This window comes from Lepisma saccharinum, chromosome 1 (genome assembly GCF_977018435.1).
Source record: "Lepisma saccharinum chromosome 1, izLepSacc3.1, whole genome shotgun sequence".
NCBI lineage: Eukaryota > Metazoa > Arthropoda > Insecta > Zygentoma > Lepismatidae > Lepisma > Lepisma saccharinum.
Window position 1 is genome coordinate 32254609 of NC_139229.1, and position 21834 is coordinate 32276442.

At 37.7% G+C, this 21834-nt stretch overlaps 1 protein-coding gene across 2 annotated transcripts in view; it reads right to left on the minus strand.

Moving 5' to 3' along the window:
• Positions 1-21834, minus strand: part of LOC145994371 (uncharacterized) — a 947129-nt gene that overhangs the window by 34901 nt on the left and 890394 nt on the right. For both annotated transcript variants that reach the window (XM_083130485.1, XM_083130492.1), the window contains exons 17-20: positions 20146-20443; positions 11393-11602; positions 7964-8114; positions 970-1195 (exon numbers count right to left, since the gene is read on the minus strand). In XM_083130485.1, the coding sequence (XP_082986611.1) occupies positions 970-1195; positions 7964-8114; positions 11393-11602; positions 20146-20443 (885 nt within the window). The remainder of the gene's footprint in view (positions 1-969; positions 1196-7963; positions 8115-11392; positions 11603-20145; positions 20444-21834) is intronic.

The window sequence follows — 21834 nt, forward strand, 5'->3', positions numbered from 1 at the left end:
CCATGCAAAAGTAAAGTTCCACTGTGCCATGAATGCACATTTAGGGGATAGGCCCTAACACATTCTCGATTTCTGCCATTTTGGAGCACCATGCTCTTGCCGCCTTTAATCCCCCAGGCTGGGTGAGTCCCAGAGCCACTTTATGCGAGGATAAGGCCGGAAAAATTCTGGGAATCGTACCTGAGTCTCCCATGTGGCAGTCAAGACGCGCTAATAGACTTGCATGGCTCTTAAACTGATGTTAAACCATAGGAGCATTCATTTAATGAACACCATCATTGTGTGTAAAATTGTATTCTGTGATTACATAACAGGTATTATATTTTTCTGATGTAATTCTTGAACATTTCGAAGCAAAATTCTGGATAACTGCTGCATATAATTACAGAAGAATACTCATGCACTAATACACAGTGTTTCATAAGTTCCTTTTGTAGATTGGCCGTAAAGCCACATTACAAGGGATGAAAGCATGCCAATGGATAGGGGAAAAGTACAAGTTTGTTTCATTGACAGATGCTGTGGCTTAGTTACCCATTTCTCCGCTGGGAGGCAGTAGTGTGCAAACATGGTGTTTTCAGTGAAAAAAGATTTGTGTTCTGCGATTTGCTTTCAACCAACTTTGCAACATTTTCAAAGAGTTTAATTACCCTGGAAATTATGCAAAATTCAAAGTTTCCTTTTATTTTGTGCCAATATTGTGTGAAAAATTGTATGTTGTGATTCCAGAACTGGTATTTTAATGTTCAACGTTTGTAGTAAAATACTAATATTCATCAATATTTTATATAACTTTTAATAGTTACAATTTTCAAGCATCAATCCAGGTATTGATTCAAAGTGATAACAGAACAGCCCTAGCAATTCACAGATAAAACTAAGTAATTGTTGGTGTATGATTATAGTCAAGCATGGAATCAGTCCCAGCAATTTTATAAAAATAAAGATGATAAATGAAGGGAAATGTACCTTTTTCCTATAAGTTTCACTTTCTCAGACTTTACGCCAGATAGAATCTTCAGCTTTCTCATCACAATGTAATAGAGGAACACGAACATAAATATCATAATGGCAGCTGATACCACAAAAATATTAAAAAGTTTGGTCCCATGTAACAGCCACCAAGACTGAAGCTGTTCCCATCCAGTAGAATGGTGAGCTATGTGATTACAAAAAACAGCAAGAATCGGAACACCTGTAAAAACAAATGCAAGAAATTAGTTAACTTAAAAATTACAAATCTCAAATGAACAGTCTATAGGTTTGTGAATGAAAGGCAAAGTATGCTAAATTTAAACAACATAGAACAAGACTTGTTCTTAGAAAATGTTACAATCCAGTTTCTGAAGTGAAGAAAATGTAGAGGGGAGATATTTCAGAACTTTTAGTTTTTACATTTAGAGATTTTTACCTGATTTGTGGTACTTTGGAAGCCAAAGATGTGGGTAGAAAATTTTCCAGGGAGGGAACAAGGTTTTAAAAATCCCTTATCTCAAACGTACGAGGCACATGTAAAAAAAGGGTAGGATAATTTTTTACTTGGGACTGGCAACACTGACGAAGCTGCGCTTGCACAGAAGCATGCTTTAGTATTCTGTGCCTGCAACAGAGGCATATTTCTCAGTGTGGAGGTGCGTACGTGCGAGTAGCAGGAAGTTGAAATGACTGCTGTAATAGAAAATCCCGCCAAATGCGAAGTGAGGTCGGCGATTAGAATTCTCAACGCAAAAGGACTGACTGCAGCTGACATTCATCGGGAATTGTGTGCCATTTACGGACCAACAGTAATGAGTGAAGGAAAGGTAAGACAATGGTGCCGTGCTTTTCGGGAAGGAAGTTCAAATGTTCATGACAACGAGCAGAGCGGCAGGCCCAGTGTTCAGACGGATGACCTTGTGCAACGTGTTGATGAGAAACTGCAATCCAATTGCCGGTTCACCATTACTGACCTAGGCAAGGAGTCTCGTGGAGTGTCTGATAAAACGTTGCAACAAATTGTAACGGACAATCTGGGTTATCACAAACTGTGTGCGAGGTGGGTGCCAAAAATGTTGACAAACACTCACAAAGATGAAAGAATGAAATCAACACGTGATTTTTTGGCCCGCTGGGAGAAGGATGGGGATGACTTCTTTTCTCACATAGTGACTGGAGACGAAATCTGGATATCATACGCCATTGGTGAGTTGAAGCAGGAATCCATGCAATGGTGTCACTCCGGTTCACCGAAACCGAAGAAATTCAAGCAACCACCACCACATCGCAAAATCATGGCAACCATGTTTTGGGACCAAAAAGGTGTAATCCTCGTGGAATTCCTGGAACCGGGACGAAACATCACAGCAGATGTATATTGCCAAACACTGTTTAATCTGCGACATGCTATCAAAAACCAGCGAAGAGGAATGTTACGGTCTGGAATTCTACTTATTCATGACAATGCCCGCCCACACACAGCTGACCATACTGTTGTGACAATTCAAAAATTCCGACGGGAACGTTTTAATCACCCACCATACAGTCCCGATCTTGCCCCAAGTGATTACTTTCTGTTCCTTCACCTCAAAAGTGACTTGCTTCGCAACGTTTCGATGATAGTGAAGTTCTCAAGACATTTCTCGACTGGCTGAGATCCCAGGTGGCAGATTTCTACGCAGAGGGTCTACGTAAACTTGTTCCACGGTACCAAAAATGCTTGGAGCATCATGGTGACTATGTAGAAAAATAGTCAAGGTATGCACTTGTATAGCATCAAAATAAAAATTTCCATGCTCGATTTTATTCTCTGTAATAACCAATCGGCCCTTTTTTTTGACATGCCCCTCATATGAGCTGATTTATTTCCATTTCTAAACTTATGCAGAAATCAATCTAGAATCACATGTATATGTGCACAAAGCTCTTGCTGTGAATTATTATATGCCTTGGTCAAGAACAGAATTCAGTGACCTTCTATACTCATCTCTGAGAACTTTTATTTCAACCAGATTTATTATTATTGTTTTAGAGATGAAGACAAAATTGACAATAAAATCTTTTCTAATCATTTATATTGCAAACCAACCACATATTAAGTTACAGACTACTATACAGATTTCATATATAAACTTGAGTATGACTATCAGTTTGGGTTTCAAGTCCACCTTATGCACAGATATTGGACCCACAGTTCAAAGTTGCATCCAAACCACTATGTACCTACACCCAGGCACGTATCCAGAGGGGGGGCTTAGGGGGCTCGAGCCCCCCCCGAAAGTTTTAGGTTTACACTAGATAAAATGAGGTTTTTTGGTTTCTTGTGGTGTGAAATAAAATAATGTGACAATAATTTAGGGAAAAAAATAATTATCGAGGCAAGACGGAGAATGTTCCGTAACCCTGTTATTGATAAAAGCACGTATCCAAGATGGGGCACAGGGGGCTCGACCCTCTCCCAAGGAAATGTTTCAGTTTACGTTAGATAAAATTAGGTTTTTAGCTTCTTAAATAATGTGAAAATAATGTAAGGAGAGAGATAATTATCGAGGCAAGACGGACCATGTTTTATACCCCTGTTATTATTAATAGCACGTAGCGAAGGTGGGGATGAGGTGGCTCGAGCCCCCCCCCCCCCCAGGAAATTTTTAAATTTACACTAGATAAAATTAGATTTTTGGCGTCTTGAATAATGTGAAGATAATAAATTTATAAATCTGAGAGAAATAATTATCGAGACAAGACGGAGAGTGTTCTATAACCCTATTATTGTCAATAGTACGTATCCAAGGTGGGAATCAGGAGGCTTGAGCCCCCCTTCAGGATTTTTTTCTGTTTACACTAGATAAAATTAGGATTTTGGTTTCTTGAATAATGTCATGATAATTTGGGAGAAATAATTATCGAGACAAGATGGAGAATGTTCTATAACCCTGTTGTTGATAATATTGCACGTACACTTTTCTTGCGCTTTCGGTGTTGTCTCAGCGCACTTGAGGACTATGTAGAGACTTTTTGATTTTTTTGATTTGATTTGATTTAGTTTATTTTACTTCGCGTTTTGTGCCTCTTGGCTAATTTGCGAAGATGGGGATGAGTGATGAAATGATGATATTGATGAATGGACATTCACAAACAACCAAGCCCGACCGGGATTCGAACCCGGGACTATGTAGAGATTTGTCAGCATTTGGAAGCTGCACAACAAAGGTAGCGCCACACGTAGGGCAATTCGTTGTAATTTCTAATCTCTGGAAGGCGGGAGAGGGAACGTTCTTGAATGAGAGAAGGAGTCAACTACTGGCAATATTAACGGATCGTTTTATCTGCGGAACGTTCTAGAATATAATGAGGATATAAATACGCGGATTCAATTTTTCGATTGATCTGTCCAAAGAATCGGTTAATGAGATTTCAGAGGTAAGTGTGACAATTCATACATTCGATTGGTGATCAGATCAGTCAGCGTCCTCTGATTGCTTTATAAGATATAGTGATTCGAAAATGAAGACATTGACGACAGCAGAACTTCCGGGCCTCAGTGTGGTGCTAGTTCGGTTCGAGGGCCGAAGAGATCAATGCCTCTCTCTCTCTCTCTCTCTCTCTCTCTCTTCTCTCAAGTGAATATTTCATCAGTAAAGGATATTAAAACAGAAATAAACTGCATAGATCAACTGAAAATCAAAGTTTTGAGTGATGATTTAGTTTTGCCAGAACTAAATTTCGTATATGCAGTCTGAGAATTTCATGATATAAAAAAAAAATCTTTTGTTTAAGACTACTGGGTTCGAAACACATTCAAACACTTAACTATCATAAAGAGACAGCCGAAAATTTTATGAATGTCGAGAAGAGAAAGCAAGAAGATGTTGCATATGTAGACATTTTAGGCGGAAATTGCAGGCTCTACCAGGATCCAAATCAGGGCTCTACCAACTGAGCCACCTAGTCATCGTTTACTTCAACCGATTTTTCGTTAAAATGTCTACATAGTACATGTCCTGTGTATATCAAATCGTAAGGTGTTGCCTGTATAGTGAACAAGCACAGAAAATATAGGAGAGAGAAGAAAACTGAGGAGCATTATCACCGGTTGAGGATAATTTTTTCTGTAGTCAACAAGAGCTACTACTTCGAGGTGACAATGACAATGGCCTAATAAGGGAGATTTCACACCGTTTCGCCTGAAGATTAGGTTTGTGCGGTATAGCCTGTGTAAGATTTTGGTTTCTCTCTCTCTGAATGAAAGAAGGTAAAAGCCAATAGATGGCACTGATCGCAGGTTACGTAATTCAGTTTGCCGGTTGGATGTAAGAATCCTAAACCTACACACTCCACTTCCAGCTGGCACACGTTCAACATCACAATCCAACAGGGCACTCGACGTGACGGGAGAGGTCAACAGGGGACTTAGACGAACGTAGTGGTGATGGTTTAATTTCATTTCTTTAGTAGAGAAATAGTTTAATAGTATTTTATTTAATTTTGTAGAGTAGTTCGTAGTATGATATTAATTTGCTTGTTGATCTTTACCGAGTGATCGTCATTACAGACAAGTAGGAAAAGGGGGAAATTTAACGTAGAAATATTCTTTTAGGCAATCATTTGAACATGGATGAATAATGAGACCAATTAAATAGTCATCACAAGGAGAGAAAGCCAATTATTAGTTAAGAATAACTAGTGAAAATTATCGTGATATATATATTGTTCTCGTTGAGGTCATAATTATTAATGACAGTTGATGTATGTATCTAATATTATTGTTCAATACAAAGTTAAGTTTTGTTAAATAAACTGTCATTCAATCCTATCCAGTGAACTTTATATTCTAGTATTCTAATAATTAAAATTACTTGATGCATGGTGTACCACGTACTTATGGGGGTCCAGTATGCAGGTTCATAGCTATCTTTCATCTGTCAATCGGAAGGGTATGTTTAATCCCAATTAAAACAAATAATCTTAAATCCGAAACAGAGCAAGAAAGAAAGGGCTATAGCGGCCTTTTGTGTCGCTACGGTGTGAAACGTTGCTGTTGATTGGACCATTCCAATCGACATGTATCGCGTGTCCCTTCGGTCTGAAACCTTCCTAAGTCTTAAAAATCCAAGTCACAAGGATGGAAAATAAGGGCCTTGTTAAGGTTAGGTGTGAAGGCAGGCAGACGACAGCACCCTAAAGGATCATATTCAAACCTGCAGGAAGAACGCACCTCCAATACGATGATAAAAACTTCTGGTGAGTTCGTTTTAAAAAAATTGTCCGAGATAAAGAGAGGCGTGCCCAGGATTTTCGGAAGGGAGAGGGGTTACGCATACTATTTTTGGTGGTCAGTCCTGATTTTGCCATTTTCCCCCGTCTTTGACTTCCTTTTTTTTTTTTTTAAAAAAAAAGGAATACTGGGTCAAATGGGGTTATTACCTCACCAACCCTCCCTTGGGCACGTCACTGGAGATAAATGAGTAAGCATTTGATCATACTGGGAGACGAAACATTAGAAGTGTTGGGAACGGAAGGGTTTTTCACTGTGCATTAGTTGTTTCGTGATCCACCTGTATTCGAGAAGACTTCCTTTGTTTCGTGCCGATATATAACAAGACAGCGGAAGCTGTGACAGGCATTTTTGAACACTTGAGTGCTAAGGCCTGAATCTCAACAATTTGGTGGGTTTCGGCTTTTATAAGAGCTGAAAAAATGGGAGGACAAGACACGTTACTCGTATTCAGGCTCGAATCAGAGAGAAATATTCGAGAGCTGTCTGCGTCCAGTTCGCAACCCACAATTTGAATCTCGAGTTGTCGAGTGGATTGTCCATCCCGTGCATGTGTAACAGCTTCGTAAAAACACTCAAAGACACCATAGATGTTTTTATGCCTGATGAGAAGAAATGGACAAACACACATACTGAGATGGTTCCGGCACACAATGTTAATGCATGGAAACAGAGGAGTCGAGTGGTAAAAAATGTTCCGATTTCACGTTCTGATTAAAATGACAGCCTTACAGTGGCGACTATTTAAGGGATAGTTGGTCGCCATTTTTTTGCCTCAACATTATGGCCTCTTAATGTTAAGCTTTGGCTACCAAGAGAAAGTAAACTTTCCTTGCAACGCCCTCCGCACCCCCCCCCCCTTTCCGTTTTGGAACCCAATTGCCACCACTAGTCTTAAACATACAATTGTGAGGTTCTTACTATACCCTTAAAAAATGGTGTTGAGCCCCCCCCGAAAGGAATTCCTGGATACGTGCCTGCCTACACCAGGTATTAAACCTAAGACCCCTTGATTACAAGGCAATGCTATTACAACTATGCCATTGGAGAGCCTAATGCATATAAGCTTGAAAATTTTAACTAAGCGAGAGAGTGGAAATGTATGGTGTGTGTAGACGTTCTTAATGTAAAATTTAGTATAGAAAATGACGAAAGAAAATATGGAAGAAGAAGGAGGAGGAGGAGGAGGAGGAGGGGAGGGAGAGAGAGGGAGAGGGAGAGGGAGAGGGAGGGAGAGGGAGAGGGAGAGAGAGAGGGAGGGAGAGAGAGAGAGAGAGAGAGAGAGAGAGAGAGAGAGAGAGAGAGAGAGAGAGAGAGAGAGGGAGAGGGAGAGGGAGAGGGAGAGGGAGAGGGAGAGAGGGAGAGAGAGAGGGAGAGAGAGAGAGAGAGAGAGAGAGAGAGAGAGAGAGAGAAAATATATATATGTGTGTATGTATGGGTGTGTGCATGCAAGGGTAAATCTTTGACTGTCCTTTGTATATTAATTTTTAAAAACACATGTTGTAAGATGTTCAAGACACATTTCCATGCCGTTCATTAAATAATGCTTGAAAACTCAGGAAAACACATGAGGTTCTCGCAGAAAATTGCTGAATTTTAGCCAAGAGTTAATTTTAACTTGTGGCTTCCGAGGAGTATGAAAGTGAGGATACTGCATTTTCTTAAAAAAAAAACAGGTAAATGCATTGAAAGAAAAGATACTTTGCAACTTACCTGTTATAATGCTTATAACAGTTTGCTTCAGATGTCTCACATTTATTATATGAACAACTTCTGTATATACAATCAACAGCTTACTCAGATGGGATGACATGCCTACTAGTAAAAAAGCTTCTAAACACGTGGACACGTATGGGTAGGAGGTCTGAAAATATATTTCATATTATTAGATTATTTAGAAATTATATACAGTTAAACTAACTAGACATCAATGGTTCTCTTCATGCTGTGCAGTCAGGAGAAATATAATTGCAACATGATGTGTTATACAATGGTGAACCAGCATTGTATTTTATTTTTGAAATAAAGACAAATTCCTAACTTTAACAAAACAAATCATAGAGTTTAGTAATGAATATTTCACATTAGAATTACAAATTCAGCTGAAAAAAAATGTTAGGACACATGACACACATCCACACAAAAAAATATTTTCTTTTTTCTGTTGATTTGTTACAATATTACATAATAATGTTTGCAAACACAGAATTTGTTTAAAAAATTACAAAAGGAAAATAATGCAATTTTTTGAACCACTATGAACCAAAAATAAATATATATATATATATATATATATATATATATAGACTTAAGGTTTCAGTAGAAAGTATTTCCAAAAGCTCATAAGAAACATTTTAGAAAACCTCTTCAACTTTAATTTTGTTTTTCAAAGTTATATATACAGGGTGAGTCATCCAAAATTACCAACGGAAATATTTCGTAAACAACAATAAATATTGAAAAACTGCCTTCGCAGATATATAGGTATGAGAGGGGTTCTTGAAATTAATGGACATAATACGTTCAACTACGTAAGAAAATACGGCTTTCAACACAAACTTAGTTTTTTTAAATGGAAGCCTCATTTTATTTTCAGCTCATTTGAAAGTACGGAGAAAATCATTAAGAATGGCGTTTGTTACATTGCAATACATCAAGTGGTTCTCAAGTAATTGTAACGTGAAGTTGACCCTTGAAACAAACACTCTCACAAGTTGATTTGTATGTTGCAACATACATATCCCCCTTTTGACGTCATTCGTGTATCATAACATAATATCTCCAAGTAGATTTTAGGGGGATCTTTACTTAAGGCTAGGACAGCCTGAGGCAACTTGCAGGCTAAGCAAGATCAACACAAAGGGCATGGGGTGACATCCCAGATAAATGAAGAACCACTCACAACATTTAATATAAAAACACTTCAACTGACTAGACGCATTGTGCCTAGGAAAGTTGTTACATTTCAACAACTGCAGGTTACAGTAAAAATGTTTAGTTTGTACATAAGTAAGCTTTGACAAATTTTGTTAATTAAAAAGTATAAATTTTAAACATTTTGCCATGAGTTACATTCATAAAGGTTAGTACATTAACATCTTTCTAATTTTTTTATTGACGTTCATTCATTTACATCATACTTTTTAGTACATCGGAACAATCAACTCTTCGTGTTTGAGAAATCTTTAAGTTTTCAACTTTTATACTTTTCACCTTATACATTTTCCTTTCTTTCTTTCAAATTGATTTAACAAATTTATGAAATAAAGCAGAGACCTCACAAAGTACACTGATTTACCAGACGTTTGTATGTATGTCAGAATTGTTGCTAAGAAAATATTATTTTCAAACTCTGAAAAGGCCGAGATGATACTTATCTATGGCAAGTGTAGGAAAAATGCAGCACAAGCGTGCAGGCTGTATGCACGACGGCATTTGTTCTCGGCTCTGCCGACAGACATAGTGGGGATGCACATTCTGTGCTCAACTCACATTACAATTACTTGAGAAGTATTTGATGTATTACAATGTAACAAAAGCCATTCTTAATGATTTTTTCTGTACTTTCAAATGAGCTGAAAATAAAATGGAGTTTCCATTTTGAAAAAAACTAAGTTTCTGTTGAAAGCCATATTTCCTTACGTAGTTGAACGTATTGTGTCCATTAATTTCATGAGCCCCTCTCACACCCATATATCTGCGAAAGCAGTTTTTCAATATTTATTGTTGTTTACGAAATATTTCCGGTGGTAATTTTAGGTGACTTACCCTGTATATATATTTTTGAAAAGGTGAAAAACCACAGGACATGAATTTTGCTGCGATAATAGAACATGGAATCTGGACTAACACCAATGCCATTTAAGCACTAAATTCTTTGTAAAAAATGCAAAAAATTATTTTGACCTTTTTCAGAAATGATTTTCTCAAAAACACCCATCAAAATTTCTGAATATTCTACCTACCAGGAGGTGCAATTAGACTGGGCAATATTTTTGTCTGTAACTGGGAGAAATTTTAAAAAATGTCTTCCATATTCCATATTTTTTTTTATATTGACTGTAAAGAGTTAGGTTAATTAGGTTACATTTCATTTTTCTGATGATTTTAATTACAGATCTTTATTACCAAAACATTTAAAAATCATAGTTAGATTTCCAATTTGACATCTTCAGGAATCTAAAATGGTCATATCAATATTTTGAAAGTTAATATAAGGATGCATGTAAAAGAATAATAAGTTATTGCATGGTATAAAATTATAAAACAAGTTTTTGAGTTGTGCCCATCTATTTTTTTTTTTTAAAGTTGTCATGGCTGGATATAGATATTTGGTACGGAATGAAAGATTTTCCCTCTACTTAGATGCCATTATCGGTATGCAAGTTTAATATGCAGAAAGAACTCTACAGAATCATAGTAATTACCAGGTAATGGATTTATATGATGCTAGAATCAAATCTTTGCAAATTGTGATATGCAAGCTCGAAAAATGCAATTTTTATTTTCCATATTTTTATGTATATTAGCTTTTACAACATATTTTATATATTGTACTTATTTTTACATATAATTTCCATATTTTCAAACTTTTTTTGAAATCTCATCCATATTCATGGCATTATTGCATTTTCCCTTCTTGTGTTAAATACCACAGGCTTTCCGTTCATTTCTAATCTGTTCCTTTTGTACTGTGTTTATTTTATATTGACATTCGACAATGCATCTGATATTCTAAGATTCTTGTTAATGATAGACAATGCAAAGTCAATGTTTTGTGGTGAAATCCATTGCAGGTTTTACATGTACTCCAATTACTTCACACAATATTGAACACAGCTTTGGTCAATATAAATTGGTCTTAGGGAGATTTATGATTAGGGGATTGTTATGGTAACAAAAAATAAAGCACATTTTGTATTTGAATTTTGCTTGTAAGCTTTAATGCATTTTTTTACCTACATGAGCCACTTCCTTGATGAAAATTAGCATTATTCACAATTGTAAGTTTATATTTAATTCCATTTTTTGATTAGAATGACTAAATATATATTTCTTGTCTAAAATCGTTTTAGTCAATAAAAATCCATTCACTGGTACTTAGAGGAAAAAGTGAATATATTCAAAAACTACCATGCATACCTCAGGTACTGAATCTCTGACAGCATAAAGAAAAACTGCCATTGCCCCAGTCGTAGCAGTGCAACACTGAATTTTAAGAAATACCAAACATGTTCGATGGTGCCACCAGTACGGCAACAGAAGGAACAATGTTAAAACTGCTTGGATCAAACAGCAGGCACAACCAATTACAACCACTGTATGGTAGTTCAGGGCTATTTGCGGTACAGGCTGTAAATAAAAGATAAAATGTATTTCAGTCATACATAGATAGGGTTACCAGATCGCTATGAGGGAAATGTAGGACATTATGTTCCAAAATGTAGGACATTGAGTCAAAATGTAGGACACAAAACATTCACAATAAATAATACATATTTCTATAGAACATGTTAGAGGGTAATTTAAAATTGACACTTTTCAGTAAAAAAAAAGTTTTCTTAATGAATTCTTTAATTCAAAATTTCCAAACTTGTAATTATACTAAACAATGCACCTGTTTTAACGGTACTTCTCAGAGGAGCCAATATTTCCCAAAATTTCAGTCAAAATATATTTATGAGAGACTGAACAGTCAAACTCTTTGATATTATATGGACCAGTACCAAACTTCTTACAGACTTTATGAAAAAAAAAAATCTCTCGTGAGTCCGTTGTGCTGATGGTAATGAAAGCAGGGTTTCGGAGCGGAGTGCGGAGCGTACTAAAAGAGTGCTCCGGAGCGATTTTGAAGCGTCAGTTCTACTCCGCTCCTTGCTCTGGAGCGGAGCATGGTACGACAGCACTCTGTTCCGGAACGGAGTGGTTCGACTTTTTGAGTTGCACGCTCCGATCCGGAGCAAAGCATGATATAACAGCACTCCGCTCCAGAGTGGAGTGGTTCACCTTTTTGAGACGTACGCTCCGATCTGGAGCGGAGCGTGATACAACAGCACTCCGCTCCGGAGTGGAGTGGTTCGGCTTTCTGAGACACACGCTTCCGACAGCACACTCCGATCTGGTTAAGAGTTTTTTTTTTACACGAATGCTGTAATGCAACTATGAATAATGGGAATGTGCTCGCACGCTCTCTCTCTCTCTCTCTCTCTCTCTCTCTCTCTCTCTCTCTCTCTCTCTCTCTCACTCACTCACTCACTCTTAGATTTAACAGTTTGCATGTTATGTGTTCAATGGGTTACGAATAATTTCAAGCAATCAGTTTTTCTGCTTTGCGGATTTGTCCGACCCACCTACCCCATACAACAGACAGCTTCGTTTTGTGCCGTATTCCGTGTTCTTTGCAGGTGACTCAGTGCAATCGGCTACCGCATTGGTCTCGTGCCCCTTTCAAGAGGGGAGAAGAGTGTTTGTGTGTGCTTTGTTCGCTGCGCTGTACGTTGCATTCGACTTATCCATACATGGTAGAGACATCGCCTTTGCCAGACAGATCCAGTGTTGCCAGTTGTATTAGAATTATGCTACACCAATTCTGGCTAGATTGTTCTCTTTTAAAAGTATTACTTGCGCATGTTTTTCTTCTCTTCACTGTCATAAAAAGAAGCCTTTAAAAGCTGTGTTCTCTTGTATCATTACATGCATATTATGTGTGTTTGTCAACGGTGGTGTATGGACATTTAATGAAATTTTTAATGCCGCTGATACAGGTCTAGGACTGTGATACAGGTCTAGGACTGTGTATTAGAGTTTATTTTTCTATGTTATTAGAATATAAATAGTATCCTGAGAGATATTTCATACCGAGGCGACAAACCACAAATGTCGCTTGAAAGCGAGCAGTCGGAAATCAATGCAGCCTTTCGAACCGTAGGGACAGAAGCTCTGACTGCACCGTTTCCTCAAGGAGATTTTACACCAAAGCGATACGCGACAAACGATATGAGGATTTCACACCAAAGCGACACGGGTCATTCGGTCCAAGGCAACTTTCATACCGAAGTGGCACATGTTGCTTGGAAAGGAGCCAATCAAGAGCAACATTTCACATCGTAGCGGCATGACGGGAAGCACAGGCCAGCGTTCGGTTGGTGAAATCCTCAAGCGATAAGTGTCGCGTGCTGCTTGTCGCTTTGGTGCGCAATCTCACTAAAGCAAGACACTCATTGCATAGCGTATGCACGAACAACAAACCACGGCAACATGTTGCAAGCTATTGAGGAAATGGCCCAGTTTGAGCGACGGAGAAGCGACAAAGCGACACGTGTGGCTTATCGTGTCGCCTGGATCTGTTGTTGTAATGTGTGGTTTATCGTGTCGCCTATCTGTTGTTCGCAAGCAACGCTTGCTAATAGACTAAAGGCAATATGTCGCTTGTCACTTAGTTGGGAAGTCCCCCTGTAGCGCGTCGCTTCGGTCTCAGCACCCTTCCTTAAAGGAGCTTTCCGACTGAAGTAACAAGTAGATGCGAATACGCCATATGAACGTGTCGTTTGCTGTTTGGATCCTCATGTGCAATGAATCCTATTTTACAGTCTGGATGTGTGTGTCACTAGTGTGACCATCCCATGTTGCTTGTCCCATTGGTTTGAAAGTTGCTTTACAGTCATGTCGATGGCACTAAGGAAGTTTTGTGGGGTTCCCTTTGTCGTTTCATGCAATCATCATTATCATCATCGCCGCGATTAGTTTAAAGCCGAAGAAAAGAGACAGTAAATATCAAAAATACAAATGCTTCAGTGTGTATATCTTTAAAAGAAATGATGATGATAATAATAATGAACCTAATTCATACACAAAAATTTAGTTGCCAACAATATTCCACGCGTATTTTTTCTCCGGTATTATTAACGAAAGTATGACGATAACAGGACGTGGTCGACTGTCTAGAATGTTCGTTAATATCTTCGCGACCACTGTACCAAATATCATAGCAATTATCACATTCATAGAAATGCTTCATGTAAAAGAATCAGACGTTGCAGCGAAAACTCCATTTACTTCCATTATAAGCACCGGGGACAACACCAGCGCCTCTAGCGGATCATTTCCGAGTGGAACCAGCCTGAGAGCGCAGAAGCATGCCGTTTTCCACACTACGTTATTCTAGGCGCTGTACTCCCTTTAAAAAAAATTCTACAGTTTGAAGTTATGTTCCTGCAATGCCCTTGCAATAATTAACATATATTACTGTGACTGAAATGAAATTATATGCGTGAAATATGTACTTCTTCATTGACTTTCATTTCTGGGTGGCGTGGCCCCCTCCCTTCCAGATGTCCATGCAAATGGAGAAATCATTCCAACCAGTCTCGGTTAATGGAATTATAAGGTGACTAGATTTGTTAAATCAATATACAAGAACAACAAAGAAAAATCCGTAATTGTTAATTCTATGCATCATAAGCCACGAGAATCATGGAAGATCTATACTGTAATAATGAATTGAAGGAAACCATGCCGAGATTTTATTTATAGTCTACCTGTTCAAGTAGGAATGGAAATGTGAACAAAAAGAATTACAAAAATTTATGTAAAAGAAAACCAGGTATTTCGATCAAGTTATTTCTATAATTGTAATCAACAATGACCAATTGTCCTGTCCTTTCAACTAAGTATAAGTTTCAATTTGTCTTTTCTGGACTATTACCTTTGCCTTGCCTTTAATCGTATATTTATCATGATCCATAATTTTAAACAAATTCTAGATAAGTTGATAAAAAAATAGGACACCAAAACTATGGAAAAGAAATATACTGTGATAGAGAAAGAAACACAAAGGAAACACCAATGACATTAACGTGGGTCAAACCAACACCATTTGTCGTTGAGAGCTGAACTCACATCCACGAACTCGCAGAAATATTCCCATGGAATTCGTTATTCGTCTTATATTGAATACCCAATGATGCTTTCTGTTATGTAATAGACACTTATGAAGTGAACACATTATTAGGACTTTGCCAGATTTAAAAAAAACAAAAAAAAACACACACACACATACGTAAAAGATATGAATAAGAGGTTGTTCATTTGGAAATTAATTTCCAAGTTGTATTTTTATGCTCTTGTGAATAGATGCAAAGGAAAGTGAAGTCTCTTATTGTTAAACAGAATTACGAATGTATATTTGCTTAAGGATTAATTTATCACAATTACATTGCAATTATACATTTAACATACATTGAAACAATGCCTTTTGTTGTGGACTTTTGGTGGATTTAAGACTCAACAATACGCTATCGAGAATAGACCTACAGTTTAAATCGTACCTAAAGTGGGATTCGAGCCACTATGTCCCTCCACCGGGTATCGATCCCAGTGCCCCTTCATTACAAGGCGACGTTGTTACCACTATGTTATCGGGGTACAGCACACTACTTTTTTATAATTTTCAGTACACATTTATCAATTCTCTCATTATAATCGTCGCAATTAGCCAAAATTCAAAGATAAGTAACAAAAATCAAATCAAATGCCATCAGTGAGGAAGGCACGTATTGCTCGCAGCCCTGTTTTCCAAAATGAAACCATAAAATTCAGGACATGCCCCTATCCAAGTAGATAATATTACATTTTGTGTTTATCACGGTTATTAAGGTTTATACATCTTGTTTCGACTTATCTGCTCACTACACATTGTTCATTACTGAAAACTTGTTTTCAGTTTGCTGTGTACAACATACTTAATACAAAAAAAAATATTAATTTTATACGTATATGTTTTCTGGTTTTCTAGACTCAGAAAGATAAATATAGCAACATTCCATTCGTCGTTTTTCCAAAATGTTTGCAATTTTCTTATAACCACCATGCCTATTTCCAGGTTACTGCTTACAAACTTGAAATGTTAGATATGGCAACCAGACATTTTGTACTTTTTGCAGTAGCAACCATTAAATACCTATTTCAACTTCCTGCCTTTAAAATTGGGAAAAAGAATCAATACTATTTAAATTCCCCTGTTCGGCTGTATACAAACAGCATTCAGATTTTCGACTTTATACCTTCATAAAATTAAACGAAATGTGGCAACTTACATTTTTGGTTAAGCTGGTTTTCAACTTTCTAGAGTCAGGATTTTTAAAAGTTAGATATGAAAACTCTGTATTTCAAATTAAAACGTTTCCTAATTGGCCGTGTTTACAGTAACAATAATAAGCATGATTCCAATTTTCAACTTCATACATTCAAAAATCGAAAAGTTAAAATTAGCAACCTGAATTTCCAATTACTTTAAACTTTTCCCTTTTGCTACATTCAAAGTATCATACATAACCAGTGTAAAAGAAAGTTAGATATGGCAATCGTGCACCAGCGAGTGTTTTGCATGAACACCTGTCTGCCTTTTATGTTCCTCCGTACAAGTTGCTTTGTCTTTCCTCTGCACGCTCCTGGCCTTTAGAAGGTCGAATGAATTCTCTGCAGTAGTTTCGCCAGTGTTACTCGAACCAATATCCCGGAATAACTCACTTCTCCCGTGCCATGGACTGTAACGTCGGGCCGATATGCCGAAGTGCTTAGCCCAAACCAGAAGTTGAACCAAAATGAGTTTCAGTCGCAATCTCTGGTGGCAGGAAATAAATGAGTGGTTGCATTCTCTCAACTTATAAAACCACAGGTGGCACACCTGCTATTGAAATATATTGTCCCCAGAAGTAGTAGTAGAGTAGTGAAAGTGATAATGAAAATGTAATAATAATAATAATAATAATAATAATAATAATAATATTGCTCTTTTCACGAAAACAGCCCAGTGAAGATCAAAGCTTCCCCTTGCCTCCTTCACACCCCTGGCCCTCCAGGTTTGCCACACTTCTTCCACGCTTCACAGTTGACACATTGCACGTTGTATGTATGCGGTTCATTGTGCCTTCCCTGGTGTATTGTGTAAGGATTATTCCTTGCTTATTGGCAACACTGTAGGTGAGTGACGTAATCTTGTCTGGACTGTTTCCGTGGCATTTGCTTTAGTAATAATCAGTTTTATAACAACAATAATGGGCGATTTTCAAATGCTGTACAAATTCCACAAACAAAATTACTAATGTCCTCGGAACCTTTGATCATTAGTTTTCTGTATACACTCGTATTATCCAACCTCTGAGCGCTCCGGAGTCGCTCCGTAGTGGAGTGGGCAAGTTCTTTGAATATCGCGTCACAAGGTATCGCTCTGCTCCGAAGTGGAGTGAACCGTACCCTAAAATTTCGCTCCTTGCTCCGGAGCAGAGCGAGAAAATTTCCAACTTCCTCTGCTCCGGTCCGGAGCAGAGCATGTCAAGGTAGCACTCCTCACTGGAGTGGAGTGAACCATTTTCTAAAATTTTCCGATTCCCGCTGCTCCGCTCCGGAGCGGAGCAGGCCAAGAGATCGCTCCGCGGAGCGAACCATTTCTTCGAATCTCGCTCCTCGCTCCGGACCATGGGCAACAGCCGGAGCGTTGATCCGCTCCTCTCCGAATGAGAGTAGTCTCTCAACCTTTGCATTATGACCTGTAATGGCAAACAAATATTCAGCAATTACCATAGATATGGTTCCAGAAGTTTCATCTTGGGTAGTTTTTAGTTGAATTACAGGGTGTCTACCAAAATAACAAATCCAAAATTCTTGAGTTTTTCAGGATTTTTTTTTACATTTATTTTTCATTTTTGTTTACCTAAGTAGGGATTGAATAAATAAAGGTTAAGTTTATTAAGAAAATAATATTTAATAAGAAAATCCTACCAAAAGGCTGGTTAAAATGTAAACTGCAGCAGTATAAAACAAGAGATTTAGACCTATTTTATCTATTAATGCATGCTGGACTGCATTTTGCAGACTAGCGAGGCTCTGGCGTCTGGACTCACAGCCAGTATAATCTTATGTGGGGCTCGTGTTCTCGTCCCTATATGTTTGTGATTGTCTCTTCATCCATCTTATCTTATGGCCATTTATTCTCATCTTCGCAACTAGCCAAAGGGGCAGAAAAGTTAAGTAAAATAAACTAAATCCACTGATCAGTCATTTATGATAGCAAAAATTCTTGACCACAAGTATAATTTCTTGACTTTTTATTAACTTCTTGACCTACTTTCTTTATTTTTTCTTGATTTTCATGACTTTCTTGACTAGTAGACTCCCTAAATAACTTCGTTCTCTAAACCCCTGCTTTACAATCAAGATAATGAATAAGAATGGGAAAAAACCTTGTTTCATCAGTATAAACCCCAAGACAAGAAATTACCCTCAGGCATTGAACGGTTGCATCATCAGAATGTGGCCCCAAAACTTTCGTTCATTAATTGCTTCCGTTTTTCCATTTGTCCTCTAGCAGGACAATATTTTATTATCTTTTTCAGCAATGACTGAATCAAAATAAATGCCACTATTGAGTTTGAGAGTGCAGTCCATAGACATGTAACTTGCATGATTTCTCTTTGTTAAACTGAAACACATATTGCCCTCATTTTATTATGTGACTCTCAAAATGTAGGACATTTATCACATTTTTCAAATTCCTCCCGGACGCAAGGCTAAAATGTAGGACATGTCCGGGAAAATCCAGACGTCTGGTAACCCTATACGTAGAAGATCTAAAGCATGCATGTAAAGATTTAAAATTTTGCTCACACTGGTATTGCATCAGGGTGGCCACTCTAGGATCATGATGAAATTCAAGTATAATTCCTAGTTTTCAAGGCAAAGTTTCCAAAAATTCAAGGCTACAAGCACATGTTTTCTCTATTTCAACCTTACGCATTACAACCTCTCAACACCCACACACATACACACACACACAAATATAGTTACAATACAAAGAGTCTGTGTGATTCCAATGTATTCAAAAATTCTAATTCAATTCGCTTAAACAGTATATAAGTATATTTAAAATATTTAGTTTAAGGTGCAGAGTTTACGTTTGCCATCTTGCATACTCAGACTCGAAATATATCTACAAACACAAGGCACAAAGATTATGGGATATATTAATCTATGAAAAATTGTTAATTGTATAAGAATTTTACACTCAAATTTACCTAACCAACTTCGCGATAACTTATCCAGCAAGAATCAATCTTCTGCCTGTCAGATAGATTGTTCTGCACAGGGTACTTCAAGTGAATATGTTCTCCACACAGCTTTTTTTCTCCTTCTTTGTTAAAAAAAAAATGCTAAACTGAAATACTTGCCTCAGGTCATTTATAAAAATGTATAAATTCAATGGGATTTGCTGCAATTTTTCACATGTATGGAGAAAAATTCACGCAGAATTCCCGAAGCCAATAATTTTTGCATAATTCCTGGAATTTAAGGAATTCCCGGTGAGTAGCCACCTTATGCACAGATATAAAAATACGAATGTGGATGTTTTCGAATGACCGGGAGGATTGAATGTATAGGTAAGGTAAAGGTAAAGTTCTCTGTGCAAAAAGCACTGTGCCTTGAAGGCACATTTAGAGGATGTGGGGGGTAGGACCCCACACATTCTTGATCTTGGCCATTTTAAAGATGCTGTGATGAGCACCATGCTCCAGCCACTTTAACCCCCCCCCCCCCCCCAGGTTTCTCCCAGAGCAATTCATTGATTTGAGGCTGGGTGAGCTCGAGAGATGGGGGGTAGGGAAACAAGGCTGGAACAATTCCAACCTTATATCACCCACCCTGGGATTTGAACCCGGTCTCCTGCGTGGCAAACACAGTACTGACTAGACTACCATGACTCATGGATTGAATGTATAGTGTGAGAAAATGTAAAATTCGAAAACATTCATTTGTAGCCTAGATTGTGTGAACACAGAATCTCCCAACAAATTATTTTTAATATAAAATATCACAATGTTTATGAAGAAATATGTACTTACAGGTACTTTATGAGTAGTTAACAAAACTCCAAAGGTTCCAGGCACATTGCATTTGCATTTCGTGACATTGCCAGCTACAGCTATGTGAACGCATGGAGCCTCCAAATTCCAAAAGAATCCAAAATGCGATGTTCCACAGCTGGTGTTCCACTGTTCCTTTGTGTAGTCTTTGAGGAAGTGATCAAATTCAAATGCAATTTCAACACTGCCTTGGGGCACATCTAACAATCTACCACCTTGAATTAATTCTACACTAATGATCCTCGAGTTTATTTTATACTCTACATCGATTCCATCGCTGCAATAAAAAGAAATAAATAATTTTACCAAACATTTAGAAATTACCAGAAGCAAACTTTGAATGTATCTATAAGAGCTATTCATTACAAACATAACATTTAAACTTTGTTCCTTGGGTGGAAATTTGTTGGGGGTGTAAATGTCACTGAGCTGTGATCAATAGTTCCAAAGTTAATGTCCTGAAGTTGGCTTCGAGGCCCATTGCTCATATTTGGGTTGCATTTTCTGTAACCTTTTTCCGCAGGCTAAACTCTAGAACTATTTCTTGGGGGGGGGGGACCTAATATTGTATAGAAGCCTTTCAGACATGGTTGAACCATTGTGTTACATTTCATCCAAAATTGAAAGTTATGAACTGACACGAGATAACACACTAAGTAAGTACACTATGAAGCTAGAGGCTCTAAGCTTGAATTCTTGGTAAGACATGTTGTTTAATCACATTTCTTGTCTCAACCACTCTATTTCATGATCTTTCATCCTCTGTATCAGAATTTAATAACGCGAGAAATAAAAGCAATGCAAAATAATAAAAATAAAAATAGAGAAAATAGTTACATTACTGGTATATTACAATGAACACTTGTACTTCTGAAAAATGTAATATAAAAAAATATTTTATATATTCAGCCTATTACTCTATGTTAATTGCAAGAATGAGAATGATTGGTCAATAGGATGTGAATTTATAGGTAGTAAAATTTGTAAAATAATTTTACCTATCAGTCAAATAGGTATTAAAAATGATGAGAATAGGCACTTCAAAATGCACCAAAATGAGCAGTTGACCTGAATTTGTTATTAATTTTCTTAGATGTACACTTATTGACTTACATCTATTTTGTATTCTATTGCATCTTTATTTTGTGATACTTTTCTGTTACTCTTACCTAACTATGTTGATGAATGGTGATGGGACACTCAAAACAAGAGACCATATTCTACAGTGAACTGTTAACTCACACAGACCTCTACCTAAATGCACATAGTTTCCACCACATGGCACAACATCTGGTGGCTCTGAACACACTAGCCCACAGAGCTGTAACCATTTCGGACATCTTAAAACAACACTACAACAGAATGGACATCAACAGGGCGATCATCAAGGCAGTGACATCTCAGGGGAGACTAACCCCGGATAACAGTGTGATCCTTAGAAGGAAAGATTCATCACCACCTGGACCAGCTGAACATCGGGATGTGGCCTCTTCACCGCACAGCCCCTTTGCTGTGAGAACTTCCCACTACAATGGTTTTGCCATTTATCGGGCACACCTCTGAGAAATTAAGTAGAATTCTCACACGACACGGGGTTAATGACCATCCACAGACCACCACTCAAGACCAAAGCTCTACTCCGCTCAGCCAAAGATGACCTGGAACTCC